The sequence below is a fragment of the Phaenicophaeus curvirostris genome, chromosome Z, assembly GCF_032191515.1.
Source record: "Phaenicophaeus curvirostris isolate KB17595 chromosome Z, BPBGC_Pcur_1.0, whole genome shotgun sequence".
Classification (NCBI taxonomy): Eukaryota; Metazoa; Chordata; class Aves; order Cuculiformes; family Cuculidae; genus Phaenicophaeus; species Phaenicophaeus curvirostris.
Window position 1 is genome coordinate 23,963,988 of NC_091431.1, and position 27,055 is coordinate 23,991,042.

At 42.4% G+C, this 27,055-nt stretch overlaps 1 protein-coding gene across 3 annotated transcripts; it reads right to left on the bottom strand.

Moving 5' to 3' along the window:
- Positions 1-3,983: 3,983 nt before the first annotated feature.
- CLTA (clathrin light chain A) lies at positions 3,984-19,335 on the bottom strand. Of its 3 annotated transcripts, XM_069879992.1 has the most exons (7): positions 19,091-19,335; positions 11,265-11,302; positions 9,350-9,467; positions 8,167-8,278; positions 6,726-6,779; positions 5,438-5,473; positions 3,984-4,428 (listed from the first exon to the last, which is right to left on the bottom strand). In XM_069879992.1, exons 1-7 carry the CDS (start codon positions 19,296-19,298, stop codon positions 4,257-4,259), a joined length of 738 nt encoding a protein of 245 aa, XP_069736093.1. In that variant the 5' UTR covers positions 19,299-19,335; the 3' UTR covers positions 3,984-4,256. The 3 variants fall into 3 exon arrangements, with proteins under 3 accessions (XP_069736093.1, XP_069736094.1, XP_069736095.1); XM_069879993.1 differs by lacking the exon at positions 5,438-5,473; XM_069879994.1 differs by lacking the exons at positions 5,438-5,473; positions 6,726-6,779 and having other exon boundaries at positions 19,091-19,332.
- Positions 19,336-27,055: the final 7,720 nt, after the last annotated feature.

The window sequence follows — 27,055 nt, forward strand, 5'->3', positions numbered from 1 at the left end:
CATTTCAGACTGCCTGCCTGCCACATGATCACAAGCTAAACAAAGGAAGTTCTATGTATTCAGTCAGAGCCTGCAGCTTCTCTCTCACTGCTACATGAAATCTTTGTGCACGTGCACCTGGGGTTTTATTTGAAGGATAGGAAGTTTTTTTCCACACTCCATTGACTGACTGACTTTTCTGTATCAGCTACATGCTATGGAGATAACCAGCAACAGTGAGAAGCCCTGTAAATGGAGGAATGAGTACACTCAACACACCTGCAGGGAGACCCTATAGCAGCCTTCCAGTGCTTAAAGGGGGGCTATAAGCAATATAGCGACAGACATTTTAGCATGGCCTGTTGTGACAGGACAGGGAGTAATGGTTTTAAACTAAGGGAAGGTAGGTTTAGACTGGATATATAGAAGAATTTTTTTACAATGAGGGTAGTAAAACACTGGAAAAGGCTGCCCAGGAGGGTAATGCAGGCCCCATCCCTGGAAATATTCAATGTCAGGTTGGATGGGGCCCTGAGCAACCTGATCTGTTTGAACACGCCCCTGCTTATGGCAGGAGGGTTGGATTAGATGACATATAAAGGGCCTTTCCAATCCAAAGCATTCTATGATTTTAAATAGGCCACATACCATAGAATCATAGAATCATCAGGTTGGAAGAGACCCAGCAGATCATCAAGTCCAACTGTTCCTATCAATCACTAAACCACGTCCCTCAGCGCCTCATCTACCTGTGCCTTAAACACCTCCAGGGAAGGTGACTCAACCACCTCCCTGGGCAGCCTGTTCCAGTGCCCAATGACCCTTTCTCTGAAAAATTTTTTCCTAATGTCCAGCCTAAACCTCCCCTGGTGGAGCTTGAGGCCATTCCCTCTTGTCCTGTCCCCTGTCACTTGGGAGAAGAGACCAGCACCCTCCTCTCCACAACCTCCTTTCAGGTAGTTACAGCAAGCAGTGAGGTCTCCCCTCAGCCTCCTCTTCTCCAGCCTAAACAACCCCAGCTCTCTCAGCCGCTCCTCATAAGGCCTGTTCTCCAGCCCCTTCACCAGCTTTGTTGCTCTTCTCTGGACTCGTTCCAGAGCCTCAACATCCTTCTTGTGGTGAGGGGCCCAGAACTGAACACAGTATTCGAGGAGCGGTCTCACCAGTGCTGAGTACAGAGGGAGAATAACCTCCCTGGACCTGCTGGTCACACCGTTTCTGATCCAAGCCAAGATGCCATTGGCCTTCTTGGCCACCCAGGCACACTGCTGGCTCAAGTTCAGTCGGCTGTCAACCAACACCCCCAGGTCCCTCTCCTCCAGGCAGCTTTCCAGCCAGACTTCTCCTAGTCTGTAGCACTGCACAGGGTTGTTGTGCCCCAAGTGCAGGACCCGGCATTTGGCCTTGTTAAACCTCATGCCATTGGACTCAGCCCAGAGGTCCAGCCTGTTCAGATCCCTTTGCAGAGCCTCCCTACCCTCCAGCAGATCCACGCTTCCACCCAGCTTAGTATTGTCCGCAAACTTGCTAAGGGTGCACTCAGTATCAATGACCTGGATGAAGGTAAAGACATTGAACAGGGCTGGACGCAGCACTGAGCCCTGGGGAAGCCCACTTGTTCCCATATAGCACAGAATTGTCACATTAGGTCACAAAATAAAGTGACAGATGCTGACCTCTGAAAGAAAGAAGTCGGTGTTCCAAAGCACAGGTAAAGGCTCAGATTTGCCCACATACAGCTCAGTACCCTTTTGCTCAGTGTCACAGGGTTTAAGTATCTAAAATAATTCTTGGATGCAGAAGGCCTGAAAAGAACACTGGCGAGGCCGTATTTGGAATGCTGGGTCCACTTCCAGGCTCCCCAGTACGAGACATGGACATACTGGAAAGAGTTCAACTACAGGCCACAAAGATGATTAAGCAACTAAAGCATCTCTCCTATGAGGAAAGGGAGAGCTGGGACTGTTCAGCCTGGAAGGCTCAGGGGGATCTCACCAATGTGTACAAATATCTGGAGGGCGTGCAGAGCCAGGCTCTTTTCAGTGGTGCCCACTTACAGAGCAAGAGGCAATAGGCGCAGACTGAAACATAGAAAGTTTCTTTATAAACATCAGGAAACACTTTTTCATCAAGCAGGTGATCAAGCACTAGCATATGTTTCCCAGAGACATGATAGAGTCTTCCTCCTTGGAGATCTTCAAAAGCCGCCAGGACATGGTCCTGGGCACCTGGCTTTAGGTGGCCCTCCTTGAACACAGGCGTTGGCCAATGTGACCTTTGGAGGTCCCTTCAAACCTCAGCCTTACAGTGAATCTGACAGCACTGATACAGGTAGGAGGAAGACAGTAAGTTAGCATAATTGAATTAAGGCAAAAGAATCTACAAAATCTCAGCACAAGAGCTAGGAGATAACCAAATCCAAGAGAAGTGCTTGCTAACTGTTCCAGCTAAATGGTATATGCAAAGAAAACCTGCAGACACATAGTCAGCCCTGCAAACCCAGCTTGTAAGATGCTGCTTTAACTTCTATATTTTTTTGGCCTTGAATGTGAGACCCTCTACCTGTTCTCTTGGATTGCAGCTCAAAGCCATGCACTTAGCAGATAAAATGTCCTATGACATAAGACAATCTGGTGTTTAATCAGTTCCAGTGTGCTGGAACCCCTCTAATCTACTGGTCTTTCAAAGGCATTTTTAATACTGTATTTTTAATACCATGGTGTTTTCTTTATTAAATTACCAATTCATTTTAGAAGTCTTTTTTGGTAGAGCTTTTGGGTGAGTAGAAGAAAGGAGGTTTTCAGTCCAGATGAATGTATAATCAGTCAAAGGTAGCAGTGCATATCAGTATTCTATGGATTTGCTATGTGCTTCACTCACATTGAACTCACCTGTGGCATCCTTCTGCAGTTCAGAAAACATCTTCCTGCTTTAATCTTCCATGGAATTAAGTTTCCAGACCTATATTCTACAATGACCTTCATGACCACTCAGCAGTAGCTTGTAATAGCTAGACAACAGCAGCTTAACTATTTAACCCAAACAGGCAACCATTTACTCAGTATCTTACCCACCAAAGGGACACAGCTTCTTCTAAGACAGTTGCTGTGCAGCAACTCCCTGGACCTTAATAAGTTTTAATCTGCATCTGCAGCCCTCTTCAAACCGCCAGGCCTAACCTCCCAGCTTCTACACAATGAGTATTAAAGCAATTCTGCTACACTCTAGTTAAGATATTTGACAAAAATGGTGAAATATTGTATGAAACACTGTTACAAGATAGCTAAGGTAAGTCTTACAAGGGCAAGACCCCTGTGAACGCTGAGTGAGATTAGAGAGCCAAGGAAGCAGCAGAACAGAGATTTTCTGAATCAGTTTGTTTCAAATTCAACCAGCTTGGCAGACAGAGCTCCAACTCAGAAGGTGAGAAGCAGTAAGAGCAGCTCCTCCTTGCTCTTCATCTCTAGATCTCCAGTGCACCACACTGGTGGGAGATAAAAGTCTGCGAGAGTCAGTAAAGACAAGGATATAGTTAAAAAAAAAACAAAGTTCTGCACAACAGAACTTTGCATCTAAATCCCGTGTTGGATACATAACAGAATAAGATATGCAGTAGAATATCAAAGGCTTTAGCCACTCAGTGCCCTGTACTGTATTTTTACCCTAAGATATACAGCTGGAGCAACAGCAGAAAACTACAGAGAATTGCTTACCTGGTGAGATAAGCTCCTTAACAAGCCCACTGCTCCAGCTTCCTGGAGTCTCTATCTTGTATGATAAATTGGATAGGGAAGCAGTTTTTAAACTAAAGCTCTCAAGAGCTTTAAGAAAGCTTACAGAGACAAGCAGGACAGCCTCTCAGAGACCAGGAGCATTGCCGATTGGTCAGTCACCAGCAAGGTGAAATAACTAGCAATTAAGAGAAACATTTGCTCATGCTCAATGGCAACACCCTTTTTCAAAAGGGAGCAGGAGAGCTTCTTAATTCATCCAAAGTCAACACATTTTACTGTTTAACAGATCTTTAATATCAGTAACGTGGAAAGTGACAACTCTGTGCACAGCAGCACACAGACTACAGTTTTGGAGGATCTCCCATTTCAGACACAGAAAGGAAACTTAAGGAAGAACATGCAATCAAACAATGATCAGCTCTAGATACATCATGAGGTTTGGTCCAAAAAAAACATTGAAACAATTAATCCAATTACTGCAAACATAGCTTCTCTGAGTAAGGTTAAGATATTGCATTTGTAGTACTTCCATTGTGCTTTCCTTCAGCGAACCAGCGGAGCCTGCTTGAGCGAGATGAGGACTGATCGCATGCGGGACACATCTTTTGCCTGCTTACTGGACTTGGGATTAAAGTCACAGAGCTGAGCCACACGTTCCCACTCAGTGCCTGGAAAAATGTCTTCTGCATCATTCACAAAGGCTTCTTCAGCTGCCCTAAAAGCAATGCAACGCATCTTGTGTTATTGCCTAACATATAAGGCACTCCTTCCCTCTAACAGGATGCAGTTTCTTTCAACACGTTCAAAAAGAAATATGACCTAACTGCTGCTTGTGGACATTATGGCTACTTAAGCTCCCACTGGCCCAACCCAGGAGATGAAAGTAGTATGCTATGCACAAGCAGTGCAGGGGATTGCTGTGTAAAATGTTGGAATACAGGTGTTTGGTTTTAAGAACAGTCTTTTCCTAAGGAGTCACTACACAAACTGCTAGGAATTAAGGTACTCCTATGTAAGCATTTTATTCATGGAGAAATGCCCAAGTCTTAACTAGTTAAGCCTCTGCCACTTGATGGCTTATATTGGACACTAGCCAACTGAAAAATTTACAACTCCCTGCAAGCATGTCTTAAAACGGATTCCATCTGAGGACTTAAACCAGCCCCAAGGCTTACAGGCCATCATAAAACCATCTGCTACGATTCCCAATGCTGTAGTGAAGCAGCATTAATGAGAAGGAATTTAAGTCATGAATATCACGCTTGTGAGTACTATAGAGTAAAGCGTATCTTGGCAGAGGGAATGACTCATCTGAGGTCAGCTTACAGGATAAACACATTTCCCCTGCTCTCAACCTAAGGCTTTTTACATTAGTGTACAGGTTAGTGCCAGTGGCTTCCCAGCTGAATCCTTTTGGGATTGCTATGCTGCCAACAGCATTGCATCAATGCAAGGATAACACTCCAGCATCTAGTTCACGAGAACTGTGGGGCCCTGGTAGCTGCCCGAGTGCAAGCGCAAGAAGTATCAAAAGAAAAACCAAATCCATCTACTCCAACAAGCAGTACAGAAAAAGCAGTGAAGATGACTCTCCCATGAGGGTTCAGCACTGTTCACAGGGATGATAAGGTTACAGACACCACTGAAGACAAGGATCACTACAACACTGCTACTTTATGTAACATGACATTTTTAAGGGGCAGTGAAGATTTTTTTTACTTAACTGTTCTAGGCTGTAGCAAGGATGATTTATGTTTGTGCTTAAAGGTGAAGAGAAGAAAAGAAACAAGGAGAGAAAGTTTAAGTCAGATATAGAAAATGAGAATGAGTTTAATGCAGATGATCAGCTGGCTGGACATGCACTAATAGCTTAGCCTATATTCAGGAAAAAAGCTGCCAATTTTATTCTGCAGCACTTATACTGCACATTTGTACTGGAAATACCAAAATAAAAGGTTTTATTGGAAAAAAAAATCATCAAGATCAACTCCAGGACACTTCAGAAAAGTCAAACACCACCTGTAACTCCATCATTTCACAAGTCTTGGTTTTCATCCACCTACAGAGTTAGGTAATGAATTCCACACTGGACCTTCAATATTCATACACTCAAAGCCACAACATGGCTTACCAATACCCCTTTCTAAAGGTGTCACCTTAGAATCTGTGACACAGCCATCTTTCAATTCAAGTCTACAAATTAAGGGAAGAAATTAAAACACGTGAACAAGCCAATGAACATTGCAATCCTTTCACCCCACAGAAACTAGCATACTCAATAGGGCTTGAAAGTTACAGCTGTATTCTCATTGATCCATTAGGCTGGCAAAATGTGTACACAGAGCTGATCATAAATGTTCTTCCAGCGGCTAATGCTGATTTTCCACCACCATCATCGTGTACTTTCCATCTGTTCTCTAAAAGCATCCTAACTCTACATGTGAACACTTCTTCATTTATGGCTAGTGATTCCTTTCTACCTTCCCTGGTTTGTGAAGCTTTATGTGCAAGCACCGCTTGAATATTTTTCTGATTATTTAGGCAAATAAGCACAGGGCAGGAACTCAATCCCTATTACAGAGAATGCAGAGTTAAACTTTGTGCTCCTCTGTAGAAGCGACTAGGACTAAATACAGCATCCATGTGAGACTGCAGACCCTAAACCCACATATCCACCAAAACATCTTGCTAAGCAGCATTCACTGGCCTGGAAACAACTGTAAGCACCTACTTCTAAGACTACAGAAGTAATTACCAAAATACAACTGGTATGTATGGTACATGACTTTTAATTTGAAAGTGCTGGATGTTGTGCAGTGTATGAGATCCTTACAGGTAAACTGCACTTTGTATGGCAAATCACAGTCAGTCCAAAAAGTAGAAGCTATTTACTTGTATTAGCTTACACTGCCCTAAAATAATAAGAAGTCACCCTCAGACATTCAGCACTATTTCTGATCCCCTTCATTACCCAGTTGACTAGCAAACAGAATTAGTAGTTAAGCAACATACACATAACCAATCACGTCAGCGAAGGGTTGTTTGTAGAAAGCTTCATCTGCTACCCTAGGTAGCAAGTAGTCCAACAGGCAGGCAAGCAGGCAGGAGAAAAAAGATAAGTATGAGAAGAACAGAAAACAGCTGAAGGCAGTTTCAACAAGCACATTAACCTTCTATCACCTAGATTTACTGTAATAGGAAAGCAGCTACCAATTAAGCCATTGATGCAGAGGGATAACACAAGCTCTGCTACACACTCGAAGTTGAGACCAGCTAGTTTAGAACTAGTCCTAGTGTTAGCATTAGGCCACAGTGGACATTTACAAGAGACATTTCACCAGGCTGATGGGAATGCCTACCACTCCTTCCATGCAATGCTTCCTAAATGAACCCTGCTCCAGAACGCACACCCTGCACTCAAACACTGATCATAATAAAGCTAGAGGGGTATCATGAGCTGTAGTATCAACTAGAAGAGTGTTAGTCCTGTTTCCCTTTCTTGGCTGAACCCAAAGACTGCACCTTCGTGAATGGAAGTGTCAAATACATAATTTTGTAGGCAGTGTAGGCAACTTTCCTTCCTTTAGGAAGTAGTCCACCTAGGACTCTACTTACTCAAGACAAACCTGCTGGACATTTTGATAAGAAAAACTGTGTTTCAGAAAAACAGTTTATCTTGAAGTCCGTGGATTCCTAAAGCATAAACCAGCCCTGATTACCTAGACAAAACAATCGTGGCAACCCTAGGTCTGGATTAGAGACTTATGTGCGATATTAAGACAGTACTATCATATTTAATTTTACATAGATTGAAGTCAAAATTCCACAGGGAACCTTTAAGAAAATGTAACAGCTTACCAGACTAGCTGTCAAGTCATCAGTTTCTGCCCCAGGAATCATCAAACCCAGGACAATTCAAACCCAATATAGACACAGTCAGTATCTAGCTCTTCACTAGCCAAGATGAGACAGATTATTTCTCAAATGCTTCCAAAAGCAGCAGCTAAAGGTTTTTAAGATATCTAATGAAATAATTTGTAGCTAAGACTAACTAGAATGCGATTTCCATCTGTTCTAAAGATAGCAAGTAAGACTGCAAATCTCAAGTTAAGTAATAACAGCCACTGAAGACCTGTGCAGCTAAGTAGCATGCAAACAAGTGGGTAGAGTAAAACATTTTCTGGCCATGTTCAAACCTTGTGTCTTAGAGGATGTCAGTAATTCTTGTTCATTACCTTAATGCTTTCCTTTGCTATTCTTAGATATTTAATCCAGACTCTGAGAAAATTTTAAAAGACAGTCTACCACTAGAGACCTGTTTCTTAGTAAGAGACAGTACTTTAACAATCTGAAGGACTAGTTCCATTAGGACATACTACAAGTATTGTAATTTCTCTGTCCCTTTACTTCATATCTACTATGGTAACTCTTCAGTTGGCTGGAGACGTCTTACCTGTTGCTTGCTTTTGTTTTCTGAAGCTTTTCATCTTGCCTTGCATACCACTCCTGCAACTCCTTTATTGCTTTCTCTTTCCATTCTGCTTCCTGCTTTCGTGAGTTCGCATCTGGAGTTTTAAGAATTGATTTGTCAGTCATGTTTGTTCCAGCTAAATCTTGCTAACATTTCAGCTGATGACTCAGGGTGCACTCTAGTGCAGACAGTTGCTTGATCTACTCACATAAGAGTTAGGAGACTTCCTGATTCAGGCCATGTTAACTCTAAATACCATGAACATTCAGAGGATTAGCTGAACAGAATGCCTGTGCTGCATAACTGAGACAATACACGTCAGTTTAGGATAGAAGTTTGTAGACTAATTGTGGAAGTGTTGAACTAGCAGACCTTTAAGGGTCCCTTCCAACTTAAATTATTCTACAAGTCAGTAAACCTGTTGGCCTGTAAACTGGTCAAAAATGGCAACAATCACCTTGCAATGTTAGTTCTAGAACAAAGCTCCGTAAAGCCTCTGTGCTTAAAGTGAGAGCAAGCTTTTACATCCAGCACACAGTTCAGGGCAAGCTCATCTGCTGTAACTAGCCCAGAAGAGGAGCAACCAACTCAGCTCTAGCCAAAATCACATTGTGTAGAACATTCTGTCCTAACAAGTTCAAGCAAAGCCTCCTCCCTAATAAAAGTGGAAAGCATACCAGTTTGTAGGCTTTTAGATGCTGTCCACAGGTAGGCATCACTGTATTTGATAGGTGTATTTAGTTCAGTTACTAGTCTATTTACCGAACCATTTACTGAACTTAGCTATAAGATTAAGATCTGTGTGACAATAGATGACCTCAGCAATTACAAAATGAGCAATCTCTATCCTTTGAAAAAAGTGTCAATGGCGGCAGCATTTATCCACTGTTTTCCACTGATAAAAGCTGTTCACTTTCTGTCAGCTTCTTTGTAAGTAAGACTATTCATTGTGCCTGCCCTTTAAGGTTCAGGCAGCCACTTCCTTGCTGACTCCTATAACAGTAGTAAGTCTGCTTGTTGTAAGACTCATTCAGATTTGGGCCTCAAACTCAAGAAGCACATTAGATTCCCAAGAGCTGGAAGCCATTGAGAATTCTGCTTCCTAAGAAGCTGCCACCAAGTTACTCATGAGCAAGAACACTGCTACAACAAACACTCTCCTTACCAAGTTGCTCCAGGCGCTCCTTTTGCTCCTCTCTCCACTTTCGAATGCTCTCCGGTTCTGACTGCAGTCGATCTACTTGAGATATGGCAGCATAGGAATCTGTGGGACCATTGCTCTCCTTAAAGGGAATGAATAGTAATGCCATTATGCATAACAACCAAATACTTCAGATAACTGCCTGTAAGCTACATAAAATTATATATTTGACTGAGAACATTAAACTTCTGGCTGATGCTCTACCACATTTCTACCATTAACATAAAGATATCTTGCCACAGATCACAGCAGAATTGAAGCAAATTAATACAGGACTGCCTCTAGCAACCAGGGGTCAAACAAATTCAAGATGATTGGGAAGTCAAACTGCACTAGAGTCCTACACCTGAAGAAGGTAGAAGGCAAGCCTAGCACCTCACTATACAGCTGTAGGTGTAGAAATCCTCCAGTTCATTTCACCTTAAATACCTGCTGTGAAAGTATTCTTTTTTACCATTTTGCGCATAGGAGTTCAAAAAGTTCTCTAACTTGCTTGTCTAATTCAGAGACATTTTTTAACTTAATTCATATTAAAAGCCAGTGTCATTTGAAGATATCACAGAATTTGGATTGCTGCATGCAGCTTAGAACCACAGGGGCATTTCAACATTTAAACATCAAAACAGTGTGAGTACTAGCATACTTTTTACTATGCAAAAGCTCAAAGACTTGCAATGAATAGAGTACAGCAGATTCACAGAGCTAATAAATACTGCGCCATTTGGCACAAAGGATACTCAATAGCTTTCACCATTTCCCCCTACTCAACAGATCTAAGAAATGCCACTCCTGACAGTGGATTGTAGCCAATGACAGACTTGGCTGCTCTTGTCCCATTTTGGACCTCCTGTAGCCCTCAAGGAAGGAATCATCCAAAGAAAAGGAGCCAGGCTGATACAAGGGCACCAGGCTTCACATTCAATTAAAAAAAAATAGAATAATAAAAAAAAATTGGCCAGCTAATGGTTACTAAGCCAAAAGTTACATATAGCCCATTCACACTGTTCTTCCTCATTAAGAGGGAACTGCAAACGTAAAATCAAGATATTTCGTTTAGCCTCAGTTGTATAAGAAGCATTTAAGGCCAGTAACACACAGCAATGGTAAGAATATAAAAATGTTAGCAGCAGTAAAAGCTGTTTGTCTCCAGAAAGCTTAATGTTCACTTAAAACTCTATGGAGAAGCAGCTAATATGCTGCCCCCTTCTCGAGCACTCATTTATTCAGGGCTATCCAGTCAACTCTGATACCAACTAAAGACAACGCCTTACCCAAACTGCTGTTAAGCTCAGTTACAACAGGCCTTAGCATGCCTCATTCCTCTATCACACTAATAAAGCAAGTATCCCCTCCTGTGGTTATCAACACAGCTGACTAACATGCTTTCACATTACAACTGAGCTATTTGGCCAGTGTTTTAATTTCATGCAACTTTAAGTCACTAAGAAGTGAATAATGTTTTCAGCCATCTCCTTCTAAGACTAATCTTGATACAGCCAGGACACATAAATTATCCTTAAAGAAAAACAACTCAGAAAATTCTGATTTAAACTAGGTAGTCAGAGCATGCTTTCAGCTTATTAGCCAGTGGCAAGTCAACATTAAGTCATATCACAGAGCCTGTCAGTTTGCTTACAATGGTTATGTCCTATTAAGCCAGAATTCAAAACAGGCTGCTGCCTCCAGTTGCCTCTAAGTTCAGAGGAGGGGCATATTAAGAGCATTAATAGCTTTATTAGATGAGCTATCAGAACAAAAGTTCCTCTTCAGAAATGAGATGAAAGTACATTAGAGACAAGAAATGGTAAGCATTAGCCTAGGTTACGGTCAAGTTCTCAGAGCAGAACAGCACACTAAGTGCAGAATACTTCTATCTTACCTGATAGACATCTCCATTAACCACTCCATCAACAGCACCTGTAAAAAAAGGGACTACAGTTTAACTATTTGAGAAAAGACAGAACAGCCAGATTTACTGATTTCAGTAACTTGTATAGGAAGCTTTTCTAGAATATCTAATATGGGAGTTATGCAAATGAGCGTTAATTTATACCCGGCAGAGTCGATTCCTTATCTTTGTACTTTTCCAGATAGGCACAAGAAACCAAGTGAACTGTTAACTCTGCAGAAGTAGTACAATGTCATTTCTCCATCACGAGACCATGCTTCACACTACACAAACAACTGGGCTCATATTGCTGAGAGAAGCTGCTACGGAGTGTTCTAAAGCTACTCCTGCTTTCTCTTCCCTATCTTAGAAGCTGACTACTAGAGAACTGTTCATAAGTTACTAGGCATGACTCTCACTGTTTTAGTCTCTACTTCGAAGAGCAACAATGCTGCAGCCAGCACTTACTAATTCTTATCCTAGTTGGGTCCTCCTAATTCCTAATCAGCTCAAAAGATCTAGCTAACATTCCTAGTAAAGTCACCTTACCCTACTTTTTGTGATGACATCTTTGATAGCTTTCTCATTCAGATTTTAGCACTACTCCCTCTGAAGTGGCACTCAGGAACAGGATCAGCTAGGAATCTTTGCCACAAAATGCTAAGATTTCACCTTATTAAAACCCAGCCACAGGGAACATATATCAGTTGCGAGACAAACATTTAAGTTTGTGAAACTATTTAAATCTCCAGATTATGCAAAATGCATCACGAATTTCAAGAACTGCTAAATCTCAGCAACACATCTCTCTGGAACAGTGCTATGTTAACATCTGCCTGGATGATAGAACAAGTCATGCTACCATGAATAAGTTTATCATACAGAGGTCTTTCTGCCATGTTAATACTCTCTCCAATGAAAGAGACTGTGCCAAAGTCACCCAACAGTAAGCAGAAAATAAAATCATTTTGCGGTATCTTAAATAAGATGGCTAATCCACCTAAAACTAAGATCTGTATCCTCTATTTCTTTGTGGCTGTGTATGCCCCAGTTTTAAACTATTGTTAATGGTGAGTAGGAAGCTCTTCAAACTCCTTCATCAGGGAACTAGATGAGTCCTTATTGATGAACCCTGAACAGCAATCATTAACTGTATCAGGCAGAGGACCGTAAAGTCATCAGTTCAGACATGGTAGATAAGTTGGAAAATACTACTCTCCAAGAACACAGTTACTAGCTTCAGCAGGGGAAGACTCAAGTTAACAAAAAAAAGCTTTTCAGTTATGAGAACCTAGTATTTTTTAACTTGACTCCTATATCTGAAAAATGGCACCTACTTGGTCTGATTGCTGCTCCTCTGCAACTTACAGGAGCCAAACAGAACTGGTTTGAGAGGCACATGAAGCTAAGAGCACCACTCTGCTTCACTGCAGCTATCCTAGGCATCTCATAGCAGCAATCTGGAAGCTTCCTCAAAGCAGAGATGTAGAGATCCCTCCACATACAGTGACTTGGGAAGTTACAGCAGCTCAAACTAACAGTTCTACTAAACAGGCTTATGAAGAGTAAAGCCCACAAAGAAAACACGTTTACACTTCACTCATCTTCAATTTAAGCCCATCTGCACTACATACATACGCTGTAGCTGTTCATCTTGTTTTGACAGGTCTGGAATTAAAACTAAGCCAGGGTCTATAACTCATATTGACATTAACAGCTTGAATTGCCAGCTGCCCACCCTGCCTGCCTTGGAAGTGCGGAGAGTAATTTACACATTCAGACAACCAAACTGAAGACGCAAGTTTACTGCTGCAACATTCAAGAGAGGGTAGCCTCTAAATATGTGCAGTTCTCATCTCCGGAAAGAAGGCAGTTGTTTCACAAGAGAGATGCCTTGGGAAGTACTGACTCACCAGTTAGGTCAGAGAACTAATATGTCTTGACGACTTCTCCAAGAACTGTGATAATACAATTAAGTTTTCTTGTTACACTATGAAACATTAAGGTCTTTATCAAGATTAACATTCATTAAGGCTGATAGTCTGATGAGATAAATGGAGGATCATTGCCGAGAGCTACGGCTGAGCTTAGGTTTGTCTTGGGGCCACTTCTCACGGATTCACAGAATGACCTAAGTTGGAAGGGTCCACAAGGATCATCAAGTCCAACTCCTGTCCTGCATAGAACAATCACAAAATTTACACCACGTGTCTGAGTGCATTGTCCAAATATTTCTTGAATACTGGTAGGCTTAATGCCACAACTACTTCCTCAGGGAGCCTGTTCCAGTGCTTCACCACCCTCTGAGTGAAGAACCTTGTCCTAATACCCAACTTAAAGCTTCTCTGGCACACCTTCCTATCATTTTCTTCTGCACTGAAACAGTCAATAATTAGCACAGAGCTAACTGCTTCCAGAGGGCACTCAGGGTAGATCCATTTAAAGTATTAAAACAAATTTCCCATCTGTTTTGAGCTCCCTAAGATTTGAGATTAAGATGCAGAGTCAGCATGCTCACTGAGCACACAGCAAGCAGAAGAGGAAATGGCACTGTACCAGCACACTGTCACATGCCAATACAATACTGGAACCAGACCAATAGTCAAACAGTTTTTTCATTTCAGCTCTCTGGTCTCAATGTTTATATAATTCAGTGTGAAGCCTAGAAAAGCTATCTGCTTACCAGCCTTCATATCAGTAATCAATGCTAGTTGTCTATTAGATTTCTTTGTCCATAGAAAATGTCATTTCATACCAAATTTCCCCCAGAAAAAGCCTAAATACTGTGACTTCTCTTATGTTTTCATCAGCTGTGAACAATGAGAGCTTTCTACTGACTTCAGAGTCCATTCACTTCTATCACAGAATTGTATCTTTAAACTTCTGAAGCTAACATTGCATATTTAAGACTAGTTTATATAGCAACAATCCATATATCTTGGTGTTCATTTCTGAGCTTAAGATAAAGCTTTATTTCTAAGGATATTATTGCAAAGAATACATCCAAACATTTACAGTTCTGAAACATATGCTGACAATAGGGTAATAATGAACTTCCACAGAGCATCCTAGATAGTTTTTAGCACCCGGAGGGGGTTGGAGAGGATAAGCCATATAAGCTACCTTGCATTCTCTAGACAGAAAAAACAACCATCTTGCCACAAACAGAGAGCTAGAATCAGTGCCTCCCATGTATACTAGAGCTTACAGAAGAAAGGGCTGGGAAACCTGGAGATAAATACAAAAACAAGTTTTGTCACTTCAGTCCTGCAAGTCAATGTATGACCTCAGAGGCTTATCACAACGATGATCAACTTACTTTGAAGTTTGCATTAATAACAGACTCGGTACTGTTTGGTATAAAAGGAAGTTTGCTTAGCCTTGTTCACTAGCCATTCTGAAGCCTCACTCTCAGCGCAGAAGACTATGGCTATGAAAACCCTCAGAGGCAGGACTTAGAGGTAGCTCTTCTAACACAAGTCCAACTATTCCCTAGTGCATGGAATGGTTCCTCCAGAGGTCTTCCTATCCAGGTATGCTTTGGACAATACCTTACATAGGAGAAATAAGCTTCTATGTGACCGTACATAAGTATTTTCTGAGCTACTTTCAGCACCTCTTTTAATAAGTAAGTACTCCACTTCTTCATCAGTACTTTGAATGAACTAGTAGCTATAGTTAAGGCAACTGAAGAACATAACCAGATTTAATATAATCTGGCATAAGATTAAGTAACTTTACCTCTCAAGGCCTATTTTCCCCATCCTTTTTCTTCTGGGCACAGATAATGCTTCCCCTTCACCTGCCTCTCATTCACAAGAGGATGAGAAAGAAGAATCCGCTCCGAACTTTTTGTTTTAGAGATTTAAGCAAGAAACTTAAGAAACAGTTCTTCTAGTCATAACTCCTTCTCATGACCATGTGCAAAATAAAGGCAAGGAGGTCAGGAAGAGTGCTTCTTTCCTATGCTTTAGTTCTAACGGGCTGTAATACCAAAACCCATTAGAAGCTCCCTCATTTTCAATATAATCAGCAGGCTAGTACTAAAACACACCTTCTCCATCTGCAATAATGCTGTGCCATAATAGCTTCAGTAGCTTCCCAATAGATTTTCTTATGAACAGAAAAATAGGTTTTTCTGCCATGAGCTTCAAAATAATGCAGTGCCACCATGAGACAGTAAACAGATACTACCCTTTTAATACACCTTTCTCCATGCTACCTTATAGAATCATAGAATCCCCAGACTGGAAAAGACCTCTTGGATCCTGCCTTGATATCTCAAGATATCTCAAGATTTTTCATGGCAAATCCCAGAACAATGGCTGTTCAAATAATTACGAAAAAATATCAACAGTCGCAAACAAGCAACTCTTTCTTTCTGTGGTGCTAACTAGAAAGACAGGACACAACCCTTTCCAAATTATATTTTCAAGCAAATTGATATTCAGTCCCTGAATGGCTATTAAATGTGGTTTATGGCAAACCACCAAAACGCCATCAAGTTTCTTAATTCCTAGAGGGTCATGAGCCACTTCAGAGGTTGGAGAAATGTCATTCATTCATACAAAGATGACAGAACTTCAAAGTCTGAAGACAATGTTCGAGACTAAACAGCCTACATTTAACTCATTTGTATTTCCATGACAGTTAACATACAAAAGTGCTTGTCTTCAAATGTAATTCTCCTTAAGGAGCTACTTGACAAGCTTGTCACAAGGTTTTTATAGTGACACACAGATTCTAGAAGCCACGCTCTTCAACCTGAACTCTCCTGCTCAGAGGACATAGCAAGTGAACTGCTATAAACTGAAGAGCTAGTATTGTTAGATCAGAAAGAACTAAAGAATTTGATTGTAAATAGATGCAGGCATTGACTTAACACTGAAAAGGAGATCTAACAAAAGACCAAGTTGCTAATAACTAGGCAACAGCACTGTATTACTTAAATTATACAGTACTTTCTGTTTTCTGAAGCAGTGATTATGCTTCAACTTTCAAGAGAAATAAGATTAGTTTTCACGCATCCAAGAAGCTTGCAAAGGATAGCTATTTACATAATAAATGGCCTCCTGGCTACAACCAGTATTCCAACCCTAACCGTGGCAACATGAAGTGATGCTGAGACACGAGCTTAACAACATTCTATTATTCCCCCTCATTGCCACCACTACTACAATTAACAGAAATAACATTCAAACTGCCCAAGTTATCACTTTTGTCCCAGCATTTAAAAAGCTTATTCAACAGACCTGTAAATAAGGAGTTCAAAAGGGTTACAGTTAAAAAAAGTAAATCCACAAATCCCCGATCATGATGCTTAAGGATTTACATAAGAATCTGCATTATTTCAAGAAGAAATTTGCATTCACCTACTTAGTTTAATTACAAAATAGTTTCATAAACTGCACTGCTGCAGTCCACATTTATAACAAGTATGGAGGAAGTAAAGGCTACAACAGTAATTAAATGGACGTTCTGTTAAAAAAATGGGACTACCACAAGACCACAAGCACAATCTGCTATGCCTATTTAACAGGCCACAGCACAAATGCAATCCCAGTGCATGAAAGAAAGCAAGATGACATACAGATCACACCTAGACTTCCCAGACTCTAAGATCATATTATCATATTTGTTATTTTATTACCCCTTTTCTACAGAAAGTTTTCCAATAACAGTTTAGCATTCTGTGACAAGTGAACTTAAATTGAGAAAAAAACTCTTGAAAGCAGCTAAGGAATTACCTGCACATATAAAGCCAATCTAGAAGCATTTAAGAAGCTGACTTTTTGACAAGGAATCACTGTGCAATAACTGCATTGCACACATGTAGAGAAAGTAGGAATCTAGTTTGTTGTAGCACTCTGTGAGAAAGGCCAATGTCAGAACTTTCTGCAAAGAAATTACTTATAAAGAAGCTATTTTAATGCTGTGGAATCTATTTGGAATGTAAAGACCATACAGGGCATAATGCTTGTCTGAGGCTTCTGAAAGTAAGTTGGTAGTAGGTCACCACTGTGTCTGTTTCTGCATTATACATAAAATGTACAAGTCACGCCAAAATATCAAAATAGGATGCTGTTCTGATAATAATTATCCTCATGTTCTAGTGCTTGAAAAAGTTACTCCTCTGTAAACACCCTTTTACCAGGAAGTATGAGTCCATGTTTTGAAGTTCATGAATGAGCTGACTCCAAGGGCTCCACTACCACTAAATAAGCACTGGAAGCAACAGGTCTCCATTACTGAGTTTATCTAGTTGGGCTTTATTCCAAGAGATACTAGGAATCTGCATTCTCATACATAAAATACACCAGTAATTTCAGTATCAGGTTGCATAACGAAGACTTAATTCTAAAGACGTTTCAACAGCAAACTGGGGAGCAACATTATTCAACTTAAGTCTGAAGAGAGGTATTTTCCTGAAGCAACAAAGGAAAGTCACATGAGAGCAAAGTAAGTTCCCATGGACTCAATGGTAAGTATAAGCAAAGTCTTCTAAGTGTTAAAATATCACTTAATTGCAGTATCATCCTACATCCTTTCCACTCATCCTTCAATAATCAGTAGTGAACATTAAGGGCTGCTTTGGCTACCGTTAGACTAACTGAAAACACACTGACCTCTGGTTCCCAACATACGCTGCCATTCTCTGAATGTAACCGTGTTCCGCGGTGTCAGTTTTCTCACACTCAGTACAAAGGTTGTCAAAGAACAAAGGCTAGATGCTTATTAAAATTAAACATTAGCTCAACTACTAGCATACTTTCGGACTAAGACCTCTGCCTCTTAAGATAGAAATACAAGTGTCAGTACACAACGTATTGACTTATCCTGTTTTCTGTGGCTCTTCATTTCAGGCAGGCTCCTGGATTAGATGAAATCAAAATTACTCAGCAGTGCTCCTAGCAAGCTGCACTGTAGGAAGCCTGGGCAGCCAAGTGTCTTTAGGAATTATAAACTATAACCTGAGGGAACAGGGAGAGAACTCGCACAAGGCATCACTCAAAGCAGCGTCGCCTGTCCGTCCTGGACCCAATCCCGACACCTCCCCCGGGCAGCCCGACCGCAGCCACCGGCGGCAGCTGCTCGGGGCACCGCACTCTCCCGGCCACGGGAAACAAAGGAAAGAACGGGAGCCCGCGGGGCGGGGCGAGGGGGGGAACGGGGAAAGGGGCGAGGGGAACGGGAGAGGGGAGACGAGGTGGGAGGAGGACGGGGCGGGGACAGAATGGGGGGAGAATGACGGACACCAGGATTTGGGGGGGGACGAGGATTAGGGGGAAATTGGGACTGGGGCGGGACGAGAAGGGGAGGAACGGGAAGAAGGGGTGGGCGGGATTAAGGGGGGACCGGGACTTGGGGGGGACACGAGGGGGCAGAAGGAACGAGAAACGGGGGGACGGAGGAACCGCGATTGGGGGGGGAGGGGGATGAGGGGGCGGGATTAAGAGGGTGACCGGGACTGGGGGAGGACGAGAGGAGGAGACGGAACGGGAAGCGGGGTGGCGGAGGGACCGGGATTGGGGGAAGGGATGGGTGGGCGGAATTAGGAGAGGGACCGGGATTGGGGTGGGGTAGGAACGGGAAGCTGGGGGACGGGGGGGCCAGGAATAGCAGGGTGACAGGATTAGGAAGGGGACCGGGATTGGGGGGTTGGGGGGGGGGAGGAAGGGGAAGCGGGGGACCGGGATTAGGGAGGGACCGGAACTGGGGGGGAGACGAGAAGAGCGGGGGACGACGAGGAGCGGGGAGACCGGGAGGCGGTGACGACGGGGTAACGGCAGGGGGTAACGGGACCCCTCCGCGCGTACCCGACCCGAGGCCCTCCGGGGGCTGCAGCCCCGCAGGCATCTCGCCGCTCTCCAGGATGCCGTAACCCTCGTCGTTCTCGATGCCCGCGATCTCGTTCTCCTGTTGCGCCAGGAAGGCGGCGGCGGGATCCTCCTCGGCGCCGTCCATCACGCCGTTGTCGGCGGCCGCAGGCGGCTGCTGAGCGCCGAAGAGCTCCGCGTCGGCCATGGGAGCAGCGGCGGATCGAGCTGCCGCGGAGCCCGCGCCTGCGCCGGGAGCGGCCGCGGGGGGCGGGGCGGCGCCTCAGCCAATGGGAGCCCCGAGCGGCCCGCGGCCCGGCCAATCAGGGCGCGGGGACGGCGGGGCCCGGGTCGCGCTGCAGCCAATCGGCGCCGAGGACGGCCGCGGGGCGGTGTGGAGGAAGGCCCCGTCCGTGGAGGGTGTGAAAAGAGGGGCGTGAGGCGCCTGGGGACTGGGTTTTGTAGCGGGCAGATGAGGTTGGAGCTGGTGATCTCAAAGGGCTTTTCCAACCTAATGATTCTGCCGCTCTGTTCCTCTCTTGTGAGACCTCGCTTGGAGTCCTGTCTCCAGTTCTGGAATCCTCAGCATCAGAAGGATATGGAGCTGTTGGGATGGGTCCAGAGGAGGGGTACAAGGATGATAAGAGGGCTGGAGCACCTTCCATACGAGGACAGGCTGAGGGAGTTGGGCTTGTTCAGCGTGGGGAGGAGAAGGCTCCGAGGAGGCTTTATAGCGACCTTCCAGTACCTGGAGGGGCTACAGAAAAGCTGGGGAGGGACCATTCACAAAGGCTTGGAGTGATAGGACATGGGGCAATGGGTATAAATTGGACAGGAGCAGATTTAGACTAGGCACGAGGAAGAATTTCTTCACTGTGAGGTTGGTGAGACACTGGCAGAGGTTGCCCCGGGAAGCTGTGGCTGCCCCATCCCTGGGGGTGTTCGAGGCCAGGTTGGATGGGGCTTTGGGCAGCCTAGTCTGGTGGGAGGTGTCCCTGCCCATGGCAGAGGGGGTGGAACTGGATTATCTTTAAGGTCCCTTCCAACCCAAATTATTCTATGATTCTATGACTCTATGCTTATGATTCTGCAGCATAAGTCAATAAAAGCATCAGTTATTTTTTGTCGGGTATTGGGAAGCTTAAATTAGTGTCATTTCAAGTACCATGTGTTATACTGAACATATATTGATGAAAGTGTTTATTTGAAAGGCAGTGCTTTCTAATAGATACAGTTCTTTTACCAAGTTGCTTTGATCAGTTTCAGTATCTGGTTTATCATTGATACGCAATTAGTTTATCAGCACATCAGAGAGTGAGGAGAGGGAAGTACAATGACGTAGAAAGGAGAAAATTATACTGGCTACTAAAATTACTGGCTAGTGCAATTGCAGAAACTGGTACTTGTTAAATTCCACTTATGTGTTTATTGCCTGTAAGTCTGTGAGTAAGTTTTATGGTATATTAGAGGTATGCCCTCCCAACTTTAGTTCCATTCAAACATATTTCAGAAGGCAGTCAAATTCAGATAAAAGGTAGCTCCACAAATCAGTTGTTTCCTACGTAAATTTAACAGTGTGAGATAAACTACATGTTGAGTTATACTTTGTTTTTCACATGGTGCCATGAAAAGCCAAACTCAATAATCATTGCTGATTTGATTATTAAGTAAGGTATGCTTTAATGTGACATCGGGCACATAGGGGGTCTCCATCAGGTGTCTATGGATAAAGGCTGTAGATCTTCTTCAAAGGTGAACTTTTCAACTCCCCTCCTTGCACATGCTTTTACATTCCTTGGGCACGTCTTCAAGTTGGCATCTAGGCTTAGCTTGTTCTTTTCCCTCTTCTCATTGTGCTAATCCCTGTTATCTGGCTTAATTAGATACAGTCACATTCCTTCCACGTTCTTTCTAACTGCAGCCTTCCTAGAAGTCCTTAGTTAAGCATAAGTATCCTGGCGCAGGCTAGCTAAAAGTTATTATTCAAGCTAATCCTATATTTTAGCTCTAAAATCACAAAATTTATACATAATATTCAAATATATAACAGGTTAGCAACTTATAACAAATAATTCCTTCCTTCACACAATTTCAACATAATTTGCTAGAAAAAAGAAGAACAAGCAAACTCACGCTGTGTGACAGAAAGCTCATTTCACCTCACTTAGTATATTAAAACATGGGCAGTGGTTCTTCTGTGAAAACTCAGAATCTAGCTTGGCAGGAGGCTGCAATTCCCTGAATTTTATCTTCCAGGAGAAACACAGCAGGGTTATTTATTTTAAATAACCTCCAGCAGCCACAGGAAAGCTAAAGAATCAAGAAAAACAGCAGTAAGCAGGCCCATAATTCACAACAGGAGATTATAAAAATGAAGTGTATGCCATGCCCTTACAGAAACTTGCTGACTTTGTCCTGTAATTTCTTCTAAAAACACACTCCCATGTGGATTTTCATCAGTCTTCCTTCCTTATATGTAAACAAAAATCTCACTTCTTCCTTTTACATGAATAGTGGATTTTGAATGACAACCTCTTTTGTTCTCCTTCTGTCTCTTAGATCTGGGGGGGGGTTCTAATGAATTAATGCCACAAACACAAATAGAATACTGTGATTTAAAAATAAAAGCTAAGTTACTTGCTTGTTTTTGAAATGCAGAATAGGGATGAAGACATATGAAATACAAGCAGAATTCCAGGTTTGCGAATGGCCCAAGAAAATCATCTGTTTTCCATCAAAATGGGTAACAGTGCTACAAGCTTTAGGTGCAAAAGAAAACACAGTGAGTCGCTAGACCTGTTTGATAATGAATTCCAAAATTTGTATGCTATCTATAATTCAGGTGCACTGTGAAATACTTCTGCGCTAACAAAGCTATCATTTTTTTTCCTGCTTTCTTACCATGCAAAAGAAGTTAAGATGCCTCCTTTTCTAAAGGCAGATGTCACTGCTCAGAGACCACTACAGAACATGGCGAGTACCCTCCGTAATTCATCCATAGCAGTTTGTTCATGTGTCACGCTGAGGAGAATAATTTACTACTGGAATATTACGTGAATAAACCTTCACAGAAAGACTAAAAGGCAATCAGACTACAAAAGACTTTTGGAATGGCTCTGTTTCTCTGCATTCTATGAAAGAAGATCACATACAATTTCCATTTCTAGATGTACTGAGATCTGTTTCAGAAGTAGTTTAAAATGATGTTTTCAAGCATTTACAAAAACATGAGATTGCAGTTCTGGACTTTCAACTTTAAGGAAATCATTGCAACAGGGTAGTGGGATTTTTACTGGCCACTTCAGAACATTAAGAAATTAAATATTTAGTGGAACAGATGTTTTCAGAGCAGAAAATCTAAATGCAAAACCTTCCAACCTTCTGGAAGCATGCAGATGAGAAAGGCATTGTACAACTGAGATCTATACATGAACCATATCTCAAGAAGGTGAGTGCACATAATGACTAGGGTCTGGTCCAGGTCCATTGAAATAAATTAAGAGGTTCTCTCTGCCCATACAGAGTAGAACTGAAGGAAAGATTAGAGGGACAATGTCTAATACCAGCTAGTTAATTTACATGTATTATGTTGGTTACAGCACACTTCTCCCATTGATTTGTAGCTACAAGAATTCAACGCTTGCTGTAAACTAAATCATAATGCCTTGAATAAGCCAGCCATGAGATGAAGTATTGATACTGGCAATTAGATGTGAAAAGCTTATTCTAGTGATTTGTCCAGTATCACCCGGCAACTCAGTGGCAAATACAGGGCAAATCAGAACTGACTCAATTTTGGAACCAGCTTTTCTTTTCCCTAAAGTTTGGATGACTTTCAGCCCACATCTCCTAAAATACAGAATATATAGACTTTATGACAGTCACCTCTACTACGCTAAGTACAGACTGGGACAAGATTCCTTTTGGGAGCATTTTCTACTGACTGTTCAATAAGTGTGCTAAAAGAGGCAAAGATGATGACTGAAAAACAATCTACATGCTTTTCTTGTCGTTAATTCATCACCTGGATGTTGTATTTTAATTATTAAAGAGGGTAATACCACAATGAACTCAACAGGGACCATTTATAACCTTCCAAATGTTCACTATGGAATGTTTATGGGAAATGATTCTATGTAGCTGGTTCCATGAGATGTGTCTGCAGCTTGATTATCTCCCATGGGTGCCAGTAATGCCTCTCCTGAGTGGTTATAAATTATGTCTAGAGTCCAAGAGATTTTTTTTCCAGGCCAATAGCTTTTTTAATTTTTCAAAGTATGGAGAGATAGTGGCAGAAGAAAGAAAGTAAACTATATATGTCCTGAAATAATGGAGGGAGTATGGAATAACTAATTATGTGAATACATCTGAAGGCAGGGTATCTATTTCTTCAGAGACGTTAACTAATCATCTTTCTCCAAAGAAAGATAAACATTTCTATAAAAGAAAAAACACTTGTGATTAAAGTAAGTAAATAAGCGATTAAATGTTTTCCAGTCTTATCAGTGTCAGCCAAGTAAAAGAAATTGGAGGAAGGGAGAAATGAAGTAATTTGTCACCTTTTTTGAAATCAGACTGATAACTGTGTGGACTATGTTTGGTTTGATTCCTAACTGATAACATTATCTTAAAACAGATAGTTCTTGTTTAATTTTTATTGGAGTTAAAGTGCTGTTATCCAAATGTTATGGTAATAAAACACTACATGCAACAAATGCAAACAGGCTGCTTGTTGTTTGGTTCGTGTAACTAACCTGCCGAATCTGCTTTAATCCACATAGAAACTTGCGCCTCAAGCTTAACAACCAGCTTTTTATTTCACACCTACAAATTCTTATTACAATGTTCTTTATCCTTAAAGCTCTGGAAGAATTTAACTATGATCTTGGACAAAACATCACGGCTAAGTTGCAAGTAGTTCATGAGGAAAGCAACAGTCTGAGTGGGAAGAAGGGGTGTGTGTGTAGCATTACTTAACACTGTTGTTACAATAATTTTCTGTTATACAACCATGTTTAGTTGAAACCACAATGCTACATTCTATTTTGAGTCAATTTTGCTACAAGGGAAAAGGAACTAATAATTTTTTACCAACATATTCTGTTTTGATTGTTGTTAAATCGTATGTTTATGTTTCACACCTCTAATTATTTTTTCTAACTTTGATTATCTATGTATTTTAAGGGCAAAATCAGAATGCAGTCAGCTAGAATGCTCTGATCCATTCAAATAATTTAGTTTGAAAATTCTCAGTATATTTCCTGAGCATCTCCTTGGCAATGTGTAATACCTTGACATTTTTCACTGAACAGAAATTCTAGTTTCCAAAAGCTGCACTGGGGGGGTTTCCAGAGCAAGCTCAAATATGTCAACGGAGTGAGAGTGGCCTTGAGAGAAGGACACTGTTATGCTCAATGGAACAAAACCGTGGGATGAGAAAGTAAGAGTTCAGTACACACAAGGAAGCATGTAGAGCATTGTGGCAATGCTTATGTAAGTGTTTCAAAATATGTAACTCCTAGCTTTTGCATTGCCTGTTGATTACAGTAAGAAAGTGTCAAAACATTATGTTAAGTTAGTAGTAAACAGGTCCGTGATAAAGTTCTCTCTGCATCACAGAATAAGTCCATGCAATTTCAAGACGCAACACTGCACTTCGATGTGAGGAAATAAAATAAGCAGGTTAGATGAAGAACCTGCAATTATTTTGGAGGTAATATATTGTTATATATTATTGTCAAATATATATATTGTTACAATGTATTGTTAATGTATTTAAGAAACATCTGCTAGGGGTACTTCCATTCAATTATATTCAGTAACCTATGCAAATTCAGACTATGTTAATATAATCAACACACTTCCTGTCAGGAAAATAACCTATTTTTTTTTGGCATGGCATAAATCAAGAAACTCACTTTGTTATAAAAAGCATGAAGCTGAATGGGTATTCTGAATAATTATCAGGAATTTTTGCAAATGTGTGGCCAAGAATAAGGTACAACTTATTTCTACCAGGCTATTTGGAGCCATGAAATAAACGATACATCAGTATTTTGACATGCTGAGCCAAGTGGGGTTTTGTTAAGACCTGGCAGATGTGGTGTGTAAGACAGTCTGCAAGGTTTGCCACCCATGTTTTGACCCAAATGCACTGCTGCACTTATACAAGAAGGAGTTACTGTTACAAAAAGTGGAATATTTTTGATTTAAGCTAAAGTAGAGTTAATTTTCGCGTAAGTAATTGTATTTTTTGAAAGTTAGACAGAATGTACCTCTGATAGGATGTTTTCTTTAAAAATGGTGTTTTCCAGATATTGTTTGTTCTTTGACGATGATAACGTCTTGTGTGAAGAGTGATCTGTGCTGAACAGATGTCTCTTCTGCAATCACCTCTGTTTGCATTATTTTCTATCTTAAAACCAAAGTCAGGAAGAGCTGGAGCCAGCTCCAAATTAGCAAGAGCTTAGACTGTTGCAAAGTTTCGTAACAGAAAAATTGGACCTCGGAAAGTAATGGAATAAGCATAAAAATGCTGGGTAAATTTATACATATGCGTGTATGTCGGAAATACATTCTGTAACCAGCTTTTGTCTCATTGCACGTGATTGATGGAGATCACTCCCACACATTGCTGGGACTGGATAAAGGATGGTTGCTTTCTAAAACTCCAAAACAAGTCTTAAAGTGTTTTATTTGCCAGCATATTTGGTACGCACAAGATTTCTGGAACACCTCCCATATGAGGACAGGCTGGGGGAGCTGGGGTGGTTCAGTCTGGAGAAAACAGTCTGTCAGAAGAACCCTGTGCAGTGCTACAGACTAGGAGAAGTCTGTCTAGAAAGATGCCTGGAGGAGAGGGACCTGGGGGTGTTGGTTGGCAGCAACTGAACATGAGCCAGCAGTGTGCCTGGGTGGCCAAGAAGGCCAATAGCATCTTGGCTTGGATCAGAAACGGTGTGACCAGCAGGTCCAGGGAGGTTATTCTCCCTCTGTACTCGGCACCAGTGAGACTGTACCTCGAATCCTGTGTTCAGTTCTGGGCCCCTCCCCACAAGAAGGATGTTGAGGCTCTGGAGTGAGTCCAGAGAAGAGCAACAAAGCTGGTGAGGGGGCTGGAGAACAGGCCTTATGAGGAGCAGCTGAGAGAGCTGGGGTTGTTTAGGCTGGAGAAGAGGAGGCTGAGGGGAGACCTCATTGCTCTCTACAACTACCTGAAAGGAGGTTGTGGAGAGGAGGGTGATGGCCTCTTCTCCCAAGTGACAGGGGACAGGACAAGAGGGAATGGCCTCAAGCTCTGCCAGGGGAGGTTCAGGCTGGACATCAGGAAAAAAAATTTAATGGAAAGGGTTATTAGGCACTGGAACAGGCTGCCCAGGGAGGTGGTTGTGTCAACATCCGTGGAGGTATTTGAAAGATGGGTGGATGAGGTGCTCAGGGACATGGTTTAGTGTTTGATAGGAATGGTTCGACTCGATGATCCTGGTTGTTTTTTTCATCCTAGTGATTCTGAGAAGAGAAGGCTCTGAGGAGACCTTCTGGTACCTGGAGGGGCTACAGAAAATCTGGGGAGGGACCGTTCATAAAGGCTTGGAGTGATAGGACTAGGGGCAATGGGTATAAATTGGACAGGAGCAGATTTAGACTAGGCACGAGGAAGAATTTCTTCACTGTGAGGTTGGTGAGACACTGGCAGAGGTTGCCCCGGGAAGCTGTGGCTGCCCCATCCCTGGGGGTGTTCGAGGCCAGGTTGGATGGGGCTTTGGGCAGCCTGGTCTGGGCGGGGTCGGTTGGAACTGGAGGGGCTTGAAGGTCCCTTCCCCCCGACACCGCTCTCTGATTCCGCTCCCCGGCGCCCCCTGGCGGCCGCGCGGGGAGGCACCGCCCTCCGCCCCTCCCGGCGCGGCGCGGATTGGCTGCGGCTGCACGGGGCGGGGCGGGGGGTGCGCGCGCTGGGCGGGGGCG

What these genes read in the sequence shown, in the direction of transcription:
- CLTA (XM_069879992.1), bottom strand. Translation starts at nt 19,298, where the DNA reads ATGGCCGACGCGGAGCTCTTCGGCGCTCAGCAGCCGCCTGCGGCCGCC. An exon ending in TTAATGGAGATGTCTATCAG is followed by an intron (nt 9,468 to 11,264) that starts GTAAGATAGAAG and finishes ATTCCCTTTAAG; the next exon opens with GAGAGCAATGGTCCCACAGA. An exon ending in GGAGCGCCTGGAGCAACTTG is followed by an intron (nt 8,279 to 9,349) that starts GTAAGGAGAGTG and finishes TTAAAACTCCAG; the next exon opens with ATGCGAACTCACGAAAGCAG.